Here is a 13,705-nt window from a genome sequence, read left to right as displayed (position 1 = left end):
CCATGAAATTAAAGGTGCTTACTCCTTGGAAGGAAAGTTATGACCAACCTAGACAGCATATTAAAAAGCAGAGACCTTACTTTGCCAACAAAGGTCCGTCTAGTCAAGGCGGACTTGTTTTTCCAGTAGTCATGTATGGATGTGAGAGTTGGACTGTGAAGAAAGCTGAGCGCTGAAGAATTGATGCTTTTGAACTGTGATGTTGGAGAAGACTCTTGAGAGTCCCTTGGACTGCAAGGAGATCCAACCAGTCCATCCTAAAAGAGATCAGTCCTCGGTGTTCATTGGAAGGACTGATGCTGAAGCTGAAAACTCCAATATTTTGGCCACCTCATGCAAAGAGTTGACTCATTGGAAAAGACCCTGATGCTGGGAGAGATTGGGGACAGGAGGAGAAGAGGACGACAGAGGATGAGATGGCTGGATGGCATCACCAACTCAATGGACATGAGTTTGGGTGAAGTCCGGGAGTTGGTGATGGACAGTGAGGCCTGGAGTGCTGCAATTCATGGGGTCGCAAAGAGTTGGACACGACTGAGTGACTGAACTGAACTGAACTGGACTGAAGGGATGTGTGGAGTCCCTAACCTCTAGGCTGGCCAGCAGGAGGAAATGCTATAGTAACAGAACCAGAAAGCCCTTACTCTCAATATTTTTACTAGTAATGGGCTAGGATCTGCAACTTCCTTATTCTCTTTACAGCCTTCTCAATCTGAAGAAGATTATTCAGGAAATTTGAACAACAAAGAGTTATCTATTTTAATCACTCTTCAGAAAAGCATCTCTGACTTTTCTTAAAGACTCAGATGTTCTTTGTACTTGTCAGAAAACAAATGTGGCTTAGGTCAGCATCTGGAATGGAGAAAAATATACAACCACACACACACAAAAGATAATTAAATTAATAAGGAATCCTTTTCAGACATAACAGCCCATAGGCCAAAAAAAATGTTTTCAGAACTATCCAGAACCAAGTTATAGAAGTGACTTAGAAGCTAAATTTAAGTGGATTAACTGCTGGAGGGCACTATTCAGGAGACCATCATGACCTGTGGGCCATGCCAAGAATAACACCCCAAATGGTTGATGGAAGAACCCATGGATAAAAAACGTACAAATAAAAAATATGTTGCAGGTTTAAAGGCAGGTTTATCATTTCACTGCACATTTAGAATCTACAGCTGGGTTGTTCAGCTATTCTGAAACAAGACACCTCAAAAAGACACCTTGCTGGTCATCCACCCCAACCTCAGATGCATTGTAGAAATCCTTTCAAAATATACACAGCATGTGATCAGTTTTCCTTGATGACTTTCAATGACCAGCAGCTCAGTATTATGGAAATCTGCTGGTTCTCTTGATGTAGAATGCAAACTTTCACAAAATTCTTCCTTCTATTAAAGTCTGAAATCCATCTCCTACTTTCCCAGCGTCAGCACAAAACAGAAATTATGTGCCTTCTGTGACATGGTGGCCTCTCAGCTACACAAAGGCCATTACCACGTTGCCTCTAACTAGTCTTCTCCAGTCTAACTCTTTCCAGATGTTTTGGCTTCCTTCTCATCTTGGTCACCCTCCTCTGGATAAATATTAGTTTATCAGTGACCCTCCTAAAATGGGAAGCCCAGAGCACAGTAACATTATAGCAGTATGATGTGGGTTTAGTCTAACCAGAAGAGTTCAGGGGGACTACAGCCGCAAGTACCTAGAAGCAGCAACTGTGGCATATGCTTCCTCAGGGCTCACTGCTGCTGCTGCTGCAAAGCTGCTTCAGTCGTGTCCGACTCTGTGCGACCCCATAGATGGCAGCCCACCAGGCTCCCCCGTCCCTGGGATTCTCCAGGCAAGAACACTGGAGTGGGTTGCCATTTCCTTCTCCAATGCATGAAAAGTGAAAAGTGAAAGTGAAGCCGCTCAGTCATGTCTGGCTCACTAGGAAAACCCAATCCCCAGGATTTTCTCATAAAAGCTGCTATGAAGCCAACAGCTCTCATTCTATATATGTGTAATTTTGACTTAAAAAAAAAAAAAATCAGAACCTGAAACGTATCTCTATTAAATGTTATCTTAATAGTCTCAGGCCATCAAACCAGTTTTCTAAGACTACTATGAAATCACATTTTTCAACCATGATTTTGACACCAGATACATCCAATAAAAAACCATGCCTAGAGAATAACATGACAACCAATTGCCCAAAACCCAGCTTAAGAACACATCACAAACAAAACACACTTCTAGTGTATACTTCCTTAATTTCATCCCCTTCCTTCCATGCTTCATAAAGGCAATGGCTACAAGCCTGAATTTGTTTGTCACTCCTATGCTTAAGGACTGTTTTGAATTTGAGTCCATCACCAATTATATTTGTTGTATGAAAACCTAATAAGCACACAGTCTAGTCTGTCTTCATTTTAAGTAATTCAAATGCTGAATAAAGCAGCACTGTCCTCATCTATCAGACTCGTAATCCCATCAAAACAATGAGGTGACTCAGGCATGACTAATTCTTTGGGAATCCTTACTAGCTCTCAGCAAATAAAGTATGAAGTACTTGCAAGTCATGTATCAGATGATCCAGTCTGAATCAACCAATATCAACACAAGTGTTTGGTCACTGATAAAAATATGCCTCTCTCTTTTGAAATTTTCCTGCAAGCTTGGAGGATAACATTCTCATTCCACACATCCCCTAGATTATTGACTTGGTTCTAGGCTAACCTATACCCAAGGCTGTAAGTTATCTGGGTCCATGGGTTTGCCTTTATCCAGAAGAGACAGTATTCTTTTTCTGTTACCTCACCTACATCTGGCTTCAGGGCCTTCCTTCCAGTTTACTGGTAGAGATAAAACTAAAGCAGGAGTTAAAAAAAAATCTGTCCTCTTTCTATCACCACTATACTATCAACCCCTTCCTCTCTCTAGAATTTTTCTTAACAAGCAAACTAAGGGGCTTTTATCTGCTATTTTATAGTCAGTGTTGTCCCCATTATACAGACTGACAGTCTGAAGCACCTAGGGGCCCCCTACTCACCCCACGTTAATCTGGGAGGCTTTTTCCCACAAGTTTTGGCTTGTGTACAATTCTTCAACCCCCTTCTCCTCCTGTCAATCCAGGCTCCTCTCATTTCACTCTAAAGCCTACAGCAGGGTAGCTGCAAGGTGGGCCTCCAGATCTCTTGACTGGACAGCAGTCATGGAGGAGCAGTTCAGAGTCCAGGAAGGTCTCAGGTCATAGGCTTATAAGGCCAAAGAAGACCATGACCAGTTTGATCCCTGGGCTGGGAAGATCCCATGGAGGAGGGCATGGCACCCCACTCCACTATTCTTGCCTGGAGAAGCCCATGCACAGAGGAGCCTGGCAGGCTACAGTCCATAGTGTCACAAAGAGTAAGACACGACTGAAGGGAATGAGCATACAGCACAACTTTCCTTCAGTTGACAGAAAAGGAAACTGAGGGTCAGAGAGGTGAAGTCAAAGCAAAAGCAAATGTCAGAGCTCACGTTAGAACACAAGATTCCTCAAAGGTAAGGAAAAACACAAAAACGGGCTGAGCCTCCTTTCTACATAACCAGTAACCAGTGGGATATAAATATGGCTCCAATATTGTAGGACTAGGAGTCCCTTAAGTACTTCATAGATACATAGATCTGCTAAGACACAAAATGTCTCGTTTCAAAGTTTCATTTTGGGGTTAATAATTCAGTCTCTGAGACCAAACTGGGGCTAGGCAGAAAAAGGTACCAAAAAGGAAAAACAAACCCACAAAATCCACAGCTGCTTCACCATGGAAAGAGATTACAATTTATTTGGAAGGAATAAGCATTGAGCATATAAATTACAATAAAATACAATAATGATGAATAACAAGATAAGAGGTTTAAATTAATGGTAGAGCTGTTCAGGGGGAGAGAGGATTAGGAGCTGGGGTAGAGAGAAAGGGAGGTGGGTATGTCTTCTTTCCCAGCAGTGTCTCAGCAGCCTTCTGTCTCATTTCTCTCTCTATAAAGCAAAACCTGCCTTCTACTTATCTACAAGGATTCTGGGAAGACATAACAGATAGAAATGTACAGCCTGGGAGGAAAGTTCCTAGTACTATAATCACAAATAAAGGTGGAAGCCAACTATGGTCTACTGTAAAATCCCCAACTCTGTACTATGGCAAATAAGATCTTTCAACTTCATAACATGGGTAAGGAGTAAAGTGATAATCCTTGCATTATGCAACTTTCAAGGAAAAGAAAACAAGAGTCACTGTTATTTCCCAATATCACTGGCTTAACAGGCCTACATCTTAGTTTTTGTACTCCCAACCCCTCCTTTCTAAGACTGGTACAGTCAAAAGGTTCCACGAAATATTTTTAAAATACATAAAATGCATATTTTTCCATTTTTGTTTTGGTTGTTGACTAGATGTTTTAATATCGCAACTAAAAAAATTTCCACTGCATAGGTTGCTATGGGTGATTTCCACTGCCACGTGTTTAATTAAGATTGTATGGTTATTTGTATCTCAAAATTTTCCAGAAAAAGAAAAGCAGATTTCACTGAAAATTTACCTTAAGTGAAAAATGATTGAAATAAGTTGGGGAAAAATATACTGAAAGTCATCTGCCATGAAAATAAGTCAAAAAGGGGGAGGGTGGGAGACCCTTTTAAAAGCATCCCAGAGTGAATAGAAGGCAATGGAGGTATTTCTCCCACTGGGGATTAGTGCAATGAGTCTGATGCTGAGACCTCAGTTCTCTGCAACAGAAGGCACTTTCTGCCTCACACACACAGGTGCCACACTGGTCCAGGGAGGGTACAGAGCCTTGTTCAAGAGTCACAGCTAGTGAATAGTGGCAGTGCTTAGTAAGAACCAAGTCTCTGTTCAGGACCCCATGCTGTATCATCTAGGTTTGGGGCATATTTGGTTTCCTACTGCTCATTGATTCAAACTCGAAACTTGCTTGTGAAATTCCAAGATGTATATCCAGAGATATTTTGGTCTCTAGAAGGCCCCAGACAAGTTGGCTCAAACGAACTGTATTCAGGGAGCTAGTTGGGGTCCCTTTTAAAGCAGGAGTCACTCTGCTTTGTGGATTCTGAGCTAAAGGGTGAATGGCCTTAAGGTGAAGTTATCATCTTTGCGTGGAAAAGATCTGGATCCAGCACCCTACTGGGGACATAAAATACACTGGATTCTTTTAAAAAAAAAACCTTGTAAACAAAACACTGGAATTAACATGATCATTTCTGATCCCAGATGATGCAACAAATCGTAGCTGCACACACGCATAACTGTGGAAGATCCAAACCAGAAATTTCTAAGATTTAAGTTAACAGAGACATAAGCTTAGATTCCCAAATGTGGAATGAGGGACAAAGATACAAGTAATACAAACACCTCATAGAGGAAGGAAATGGCAAGTAAGTATATGTAAATTCAAAGGGAAATAAGAAGTTGTCATTTGAGCTTTTAATCTTCTCATTGTACAACTGATTCACTTTAGCATAGATAGAGCAACCTTTGTAATATTTCCACTAGCCGAAAAAATTCTCTTCAGCTAAACTCAGAGTACCTGAGAGCCTGATTAATATTTCTTCCAAGAACATGAATTAAAATTAGCAATGCAACAAAAATAAAACACTGCCCATCCACTTGTGTGCATACAGCCACCTATTTGGCTTATCCTAAGTCAACGCAGCCCAATCTTTACCATGATTAGAACCACAGATACCACCTGGACTGGCAAGTTTTCTGATCAATCTTTCACTTTCTTCATGAATAATTTTCTCAGAAGTAGTTTATCAATAAATCAAATGTGTGCAGTTTTACCAAATTCACTATTTTTAAAAAATCTGTTTATAGTTCATCTCCCCAATGGGATGTGGACATTTTAGAGTAGTACAAGGTTGTCCCGGCAGTAGGTTGATGAAACTGCAAACTGGCTTTTCTAACTTTAGAATTAGGATCTTCTCACTATCTTTTCAAGAAAGAAAAGCCAGCCTTCTTTTATCCTGGGCCATAGATGGACCCATTACCCCATGCAACGATTCCACAGATGCGAGTCTGAGAGAAAGGGTGCCCCCAAGCAAGCCACCGCCACCCCTGGAGGAGTGAGGTCAGAAACAGATCGCACTGCTGGCGGGGCACAACCTCCACACTGGGACCTCAGCCTGCGCTCAGATTCACTGACTGGATGTAGGCTCTGAACGGCTCCTAGGTGCATGAATTTCAGGGCTCTTGGATCTACTCAGTGTAGCTACAACTCTATACTATATACAAAAGGGAGCTGTATGTTTTGCTGTAATTGAAAAAGAACACCCTTCACTCTTGACAAGCCCTGCAGTCTGGGTTTCATCTTCCAACTCTATAACTGCCTTGCTCTCTGAACCTCAGTTTCCTCAACAGGTAAAGAAGGGTGTAACACTTTCTCTCGGTGTCTCTATACGAAAAATGCCCAGTTCGGTGCTTGGCCAACAGTGGAGGCTCAGCAAAGGTTGGTCTGCTCCCTACTGACTTCTCTGCTCAGAATACTTTCTTGCTGTTCTCTGCATTCCTGGATCAAAAGCTACTTCTAATAAACCTCCCGAATAGTCTAACCAAGTTCCAAGTATGACCCTACTACTGTACAGTTTATTAAAATCATCTCTCTCTCTGTGGTTCTGATCATGTTTAAGTTCTCAAATTTAATCTTGCTACTCAAAGTGTGATCGGCAGGCCAGCAGCATCAGTATTACCTGGAAGTTTGTGGGAAATGCAGAAACTCAGGTCCCACCCAGGCCTACTTAATCACAATTTATGAGAACCCCACCTCAAGTGGTATGTTTACATATCAAAGTGCTCTGAATATAGGTGTAGTAGTATAAGCATTCTGTTTATACGTAAACTAATAAATAACAGGAAGGATACTTTCAAAGTTATAACTTCTGGTTTCTAGGATGTAACATATGTCAGACTGACTGATGATAACCTTCCACAAACTGAATGTTTTCAACACAGGATGATGAAGTTCTAAAGCCTATCTTTGTTTTTAATGTACGCTGTCATTCTATATATGGGCCTCCCCCCACCATCAACTTTCTGAAATATTTTTTAGCTCTTTCCAGTTATATGTGAAAGTACAATTTTTAAATGCTCCTGAAAGTAAAATTTATGACCCAAATTCCTCAAATGAATCACCAAATGCTGGATATGGGAGGCTGGTAACTCTGTGTATCAGGAAACAAAAACCAATCTGAGTGAGTCATCTCTGTGATCACAGATAACACAGCCACAGCCAGGCTTGGTGCAAACAAATGGCTACAGCAATCACACACCAGAATCTCGTGTTTAATGGTTTCTCACATTAAAGTGCATCAGTCAGCTCTGCGAAACCAGGAAGTGGAACCCAGGACACCACATAAATAACAAGTACACTCTCTTCAGTTGGTTATATTTCATCCTTCTGCTCTAAATCTATTTCAATTTTTGGCAGATATATAAAAATGAAGGTGCTGTTTCGTCAAAAGGGAAGCAGAAAGGTAAAAAGGTAACTAAAGCTGACAGGACTTCAGAAATATCTCATAAGAAAATTTCAGTACTTTTCAGAGGCCTATTTATTGAGGCCTTTGATCCAAAACAAAAAAGGTGATCAGAAGCTGGCAAATGTCATTACACTGAATGCAAACTATAATTGTTTCCATCTCACTGCATATTAATTTTGACTGGGTTTTTAATTTATATTATCTATGTATCAAGAAACACTTACCTTCAAGTTTTTACATTTTATCAATGGAAATATATGTTTATTTAGCAGTAAGAGAGTACATATGGTAAAATAAAAAAAAAAAGGAAAGTAGCAGCTGGCAAGTGCCTCAAAACAAATGAAACAGAGGACGTGGTAACAGGCTATAGCAGCAGAAGTGCCTATTATCATTTGATTCCATGCATATTCTTTACGCATGCTTTTTCTCAGACACGCCAAGCTTTAAAGAGGAGATGAGTGGGAAGTAAACGCGTGTTACACAGCACTGCCATGTAGATGCTGCCCCTCGAAACTACCCTCCAACTCCAGAGTGAAGAGCCAGGCGTCCCCTTAAGCCCCGGGATAGGCGTGTATGCCAGAACCGAGCCTGCCCGGTGCTGACCAGGCACAGGGATGAGGCTATATTTATCAAAAGGGGGTATCTCCTGTCAACACCACATGCCCATTAGCAGGCAGGACTCCCAGGGAACACTTCTTAAACAGTAGATAGGAGCTCCTAAACCCGTAATCTGAAAAAACTGGAGGCCAGTTGGAGGCAATGGCAGTAATTCCAGGCCCCCACCTTCACAAGCACCCTCCCAAAGTTAAAAAAAAAACCCAAAACTATAATTTCTGAAATAGAAACAGGATTAAATAGCCCCATACAGCCCATGCCACTCCCATTATTTGTATGCAGCATACACTACCTCATAATGAAGGGAATAAAAGGTGCCATGCTGAGAGCGGAACAGGTGCCATCCATGGGGGAAGGGTAGAGTCTCCCCAACACCAAAAGTAAGAGAAACATGCTGGGATGACGGTTTAGTTCTCCTGTATCACTGAAAAAAAGAAAGTATTGTACATAAAAGGTTTAAGACTTGAGGCGGAGGCACTGTCTTCAAATATTTTTCTCATTAAATAATTACATGTTGAGTTGGCCAAAAAGTACGTTTGGGTTTTTCATACCATCTTATGGAAAACTTGAATGAACTTTTTGGCCAACCCAATATATAAAGTGAGACTATGATCAGGGGTAATTGTCCTTTTTTGCATTTCTTTCCTCCACTTACTTCATATCTTCTTACTGTGCAAATAAGGAAGAACTACTGGCAAAGCCGCAGACTGGGCTTTTGCACACGATTCTCTTCTCAAAGCGTATTATTTGATAATTAGAGTTTTCTGTTTTGATTTGAGCTGTTCAGACAGTAGAGAGATGCCAGTTCCAGAGTATGAAATGCGAAACTTTCAACATCCAAATGTACTTAAGAAAGCGTGAACAGTCGCTTACCAGGGCCAGAAAAGCCGGTCTGCACAAATTACTAATGTGAGGAAATGTATCATAAACAGAAGTAAAAATTCACTGATGCGATTTTATTTTCTCATTACAGACAATTGGTATAAATTCATGCCAAGTGCAAAAACTGCTGAAAGAATAAAATGGCCCATGCTCTAAGATGTCCATACTAAAAATTCCACTACCAGCCACAGACTGTGATGGAAAGGACAACAGTGAACTTTTTTTTTAATCTGCCCTGATTAGACTGGAAGCCCTCTTATCAGCTTTATTTTGTGTTTCCAGGGCCGCTGGCCATCTTCACCCAAGTGGAACAGTATCATTTCTGATCATACATGACCAGATGAGTCAGCTGCAATAGACCAGTGATTAGAAAAAAAAAAATGACAGGTGTGTGTTAAAGCAAACTCAATGTGTAAACACACAGGCTCTTAAATTTAAGGGGAAGAAAATGATTCTTAGAAGAAATCACAATACGCTTCTAAAAATCTAATTCCTGTAAAACATCAAAAACTTTAAAAACAGGATTTGTAAAAATGTAAAATAAAATCTAAAAACCTGATTTTATATAACTTTTCAGGTACAAATCTGCTACAGAGCATCAGGCAATACAATGTAATAAAGAAGCACGTTTAAAAAAAAAATCCATCTATGTTACAAGGAAGGAGCTGATTAAAAACTGCTGCCTGGAGGGAAAAATCTCAAAGTACTTCACATCCTTGATTCCACTTTGGCCCACCCTGTTCTCTTCTTACCTGTCCACAGTACTGGCCACAGTTTCCAACTGTTTGAGAAGAAAGGGATAGAGTTCAGGGAAACGAGAGAAAAATTCGCTCCCTGTCATTCTGTGGAGGTAGAAAAGGAGATAAATTATTATCATTTATTTCCTCTGAGTTGATAAACCCTTTTTATTTATTCATTTTTTTAAAAGAATATCAACTAAGATCATTTGTTTGAATATTTAATGAAATAAAGTTAAGAACAAAACTTAACATCTGAAGAATTGAATTCTTTTGGATTTTGGAAATGCTCTTAACACAAGGAAGTTTACCTCAAGATTTAAGATTACATATACTTATAGGTCTTTAATATTAAATTCTGACAGGGAAGAAATGTGCAATTTGTGAAAATGCCAAATTTCCACAATTGATTTGGACCATGAATATAATCAGCACCTGGTTGACTGAGACTGATTCAGCTTCTGTAATAAGCACAAATGTAAAACAAGGTTTCTCCAAGTTGGCATCAATGACATTTTGGATGAGATAACTCCTCCTTGTGGGGGGCTATCCTGTGCAGTGCAGAAGGTTTAACAGCCTCCATAGCTTCTACCCATGAGATGCCAGTAGCACAACACCACTCCCCACACCAACTGACAACCAAAGATCTCTGTGGACATTGCCAAATGCACCCTGAGAGGAAAAGAGAAGTTCCCAGTTGAGATCCACTGGTCTGGAGCATGATCATCAGAAGGCATGGCGTGTAAGGTTCTGGAGTGCCAATTTGCGAGGATTATCTTCTCCCTCTTTACAAGCACTGCTCCCTGCATTCTGACAAGATTCTGCATATAGCTCTTCCAACTGTACAATTGACAAAAAAGCCCAAGCTAAATATGGCACTTGGTTAAATACTGTGTCTCCAAAACTATGAAGGAACTACTCCGAAGGGGTGACACACATATTCCCAAACCTGCCCCTTTTATCAACTCTAGATGCATTCTCCTAATAAAGACCCCAAATACCATTTTTCAAAAACGGAAGCGTATTTTACACACAGTGAAATGCTCAGATCTTAAGTATACCATTTGGTCAATTTTCATAAATGCATACACTCATGTAATCCACCTCTATGAAGCCTGAAGAGATTTCCGTCATTCTAGAAACTTCTCTTGCACCCCTTTTCCAGTCAGCTCTGAATCCCCAAAGCAACCACAATTTGATTTCTATCACCACAATTTGGTTTTGTCTATGCTAGAATTTCTGGAGAAGGCAATGGCACCCCACTCCAGTACTCTTGCCTAGAAAATCCCATGGACGGAAGAGCCTGGTAGGCTGCCGTCCATGGAGTCGCTAAGAGTCGGACACGACTGAGCGACTTCACTTTCACTTTTCACTTTCATGCATTGGAGAAGGAAATGGCAACCCACTCCAGTGTTCTTGCCTGGAGAATCCCAGGGACGGGATGCTGGGTTGGCTGCCGTCTATGGGGTCGCACAGAGTCGGACACGACTGAAGTGACGCAGCAGCAGCAGCAGCATGCTAGAATTTCATATAAACGTAATAATGCGCTACTTTACTTTTTGGGTCTGCCTTTTTTCCACTCAGCATAAAACTTATGATATTCATTCATGTTATTCAATGTATCAATAGATTGATTCTTTTTGTTGCTTTGTATTCTACTACATGAATGTACAAGTCTGTTTATCCATTCTTCTCTTGACAGACACGGACTGTCTCCATTTGTTGGCTTTCATGAATAAAGCTGCTATGAATATTCTTGCACAAGGTTTTTTGCGGACATATATTTTAATTTTTCTTAGATAAATATCTGATAATAAAACTAAAGGCTAATATTTTAGAAAACTGATGGTTTTCCAAAATAATTATAATATTTTGTGCTCTCAACAACAATAAGCAAGCATTCTAGTAGGTCTATATCCTTTCCAACATTTCCTGTTGTCTTTTTTTTTCCATTTTAGCCATTCTCACGATTTTGGAGAAGAGTGATTACTTTTATTTATTGCATACTTAAAAAAAAAACTTTATCACAGTATAATTGCTTTACAATATTCTGTTAGGTTCTGCTGTACAGTAAAGTGAATTAGTTATAAGTATACATATATCCCCTCTTTTTTAGATTTTCTTCCAATTTAGGTTACAACAGAGCACTAAGTTCCCTATGCTATATAGTAGGTTCTTATTAGTTATCTATTTTATACATAGTAGTGTATATATGTCAATCCCATTCTCCCAACTCATCCCACCCTCTTTCTTCCCCGCTTGGTATCTTAAGTTTTTTTCCTACATCTGTTGCAAACTTTTTAAACCTTACCACAACTTAATAAATTTCTTTTCATAACTACTTCATATTTAGTAAAATAAAAATTTTTTGAAGTCCTTACTCATTTCAAATTATAGATTTATTGAACATTTTTTGGGCATTTTATATAAAGAAAGCTCATTTCCTTCTTTATACTTACATATTTTTATGGGAAAAATTAATAAATGTTAAAAGAAACAGACTGCCCAGTGCCTCTTCTCATAGAAAACTAGGCAAAAGTATCTTGGCTTTCTCCTTTAAAAAATTCAGTGGATTCAAGTACACACTTTTCATTCGACTTTTTTCCATCAAAGAATATGCATATTACATATACTATTGTGCACCTTGATTTTTTTTCATCAAAACCGTATCTACAAAATCATTCAATATCAGGCACCCTGATCTATTTCTTTCCATTTAATGACTGCAGAGTAAACCATATTATAGCTACGTGTGACTTAATCCCTAATGGTTAGGGCTTTTGGTTGTTACCAGTCTCTTGCTGTTACAAAGGATCACATGTATAAAATTTTTAGTTAAAAATGCAAACCTGGGTTTTGCAAGGTCAATGTTTTATTGAGGGGGAAGACAAACCAATTCCCCTACAGGCTATGCCACATTCTTTACCATCTCCAAGCAAAATGGTTAAGAATATCAGTTTCCATTTTTAGTGGAGTCATTTAAAGGTAAAACTCTAGGAGTTAAGTACTGGGATACTTGAGTACTACCTGCCCATACAGAACATCTCCATCTACACAACAAAGCCTGGAGGACATATCTTCTCAAGGAATCAGTCACTAATCTCCAGCAGCCTAGTATCTCTTGGGGGAGTAACAAAGATAAACATTCTCCCTTAAGTAGACCATATGCTCGTTATCACCATCATCTAGAAACTGCCTTGATAAATAACTGGCCCTGCTGACCACAATACTGCCAGAGACAAGGGCTGAGGAGCTGCTATTCTAAAATTAAAGTCTTTTTTTGTTTGCAATGCCACACAGCTGGCATCTTAGTTCCCCAACAGAGACTGAATCCAGGTCCTCAGCAAACAGAGCACCAAGTCCTAACCACTGGACCATCCCGGAATTCCCTAAAGTCATTGTTTTAATGGAATGAAAACAAATTACCTCATTCAGTTACTTAGGCAAACATTTACCAACCAGTTTATCTTGGAGGTTATATGAAGAAGGTACATTACTCAAAGTTAACTATTTGGTGAATCTTTTAACTAATTGTTTTGTTCTTAATAGCCTGGTGTGTTTCGACTAAATCTTTAAAAAAATATTCTGTTAAAATTACTGTGTCCCTGCTTGGTGGTGAAAGAGACAGAAGCATCAATTGTGCATCTGCCAATGTTTAAGAAAAACCAAAATTATGTTTAAAGGAGAATTCTGACCTTGTATTCAGGTATGCTGAGACACAGGAGGTGCCTTTCTGTTCTAGGATTTACTTTCCAGGTAGCATAAACTGAACTCTGCATCAGCCAAGGGCTACTAATGACTTGGCTAAAAGTTTATAGAGTGTAGCCTGAAGGATATGCAATATTAACACTTCTTGTGTATTATAAAACAGAGCCTCAAGTTAGACATAAATGGATATCAAAATTAACTCAGGGGCTTATTCAAACTTCACTCACCTCTGATTCTCAACTACACCAAA

At 39.6% G+C, this 13,705-nt stretch overlaps 1 protein-coding gene across 24 annotated transcripts in view; it reads right to left on the bottom strand.

Moving 5' to 3' along the window:
• THADA (THADA armadillo repeat containing) overlaps positions 1 to 13,705 on the bottom strand; it is a 335,209-nt gene that overhangs the window by 183,266 nt on the left and 138,238 nt on the right. For 22 of the 24 annotated variants that reach the window (XR_015137049.1, XR_015137050.1, XR_015137051.1 and 19 more), the window contains 2 exons: positions 9,763 to 9,852; positions 8,421 to 8,552 (listed from right to left, as the gene is read on the bottom strand). The exons of 1 other annotated variant lie outside the window; for it this stretch is intronic. Coding sequence is in view for 18 of the 23 variants with exons in the window: in XM_086327224.1 (XP_086183350.1) it covers positions 8,421 to 8,552; positions 9,763 to 9,852 (222 nt within the window). In the remaining 5 variants the exon portion in view is untranslated. Of the gene's footprint in view, positions 1 to 8,420; positions 8,553 to 9,762; positions 9,853 to 13,705 lie in introns of those variants that run through there. One more of the 24 variants, XR_015137052.1, reaches the window with a different exon arrangement.

This window comes from Bos grunniens, chromosome 11 (genome assembly GCF_055505025.1).
Source record: "Bos grunniens cultivar Pamir isolate PY7600 chromosome 11, Bosgru_T2T1.0, whole genome shotgun sequence".
NCBI lineage: Eukaryota > Metazoa > Chordata > Mammalia > Artiodactyla > Bovidae > Bos > Bos grunniens.
This window is presented reverse-complemented; position numbering and strand designations above follow the sequence as displayed.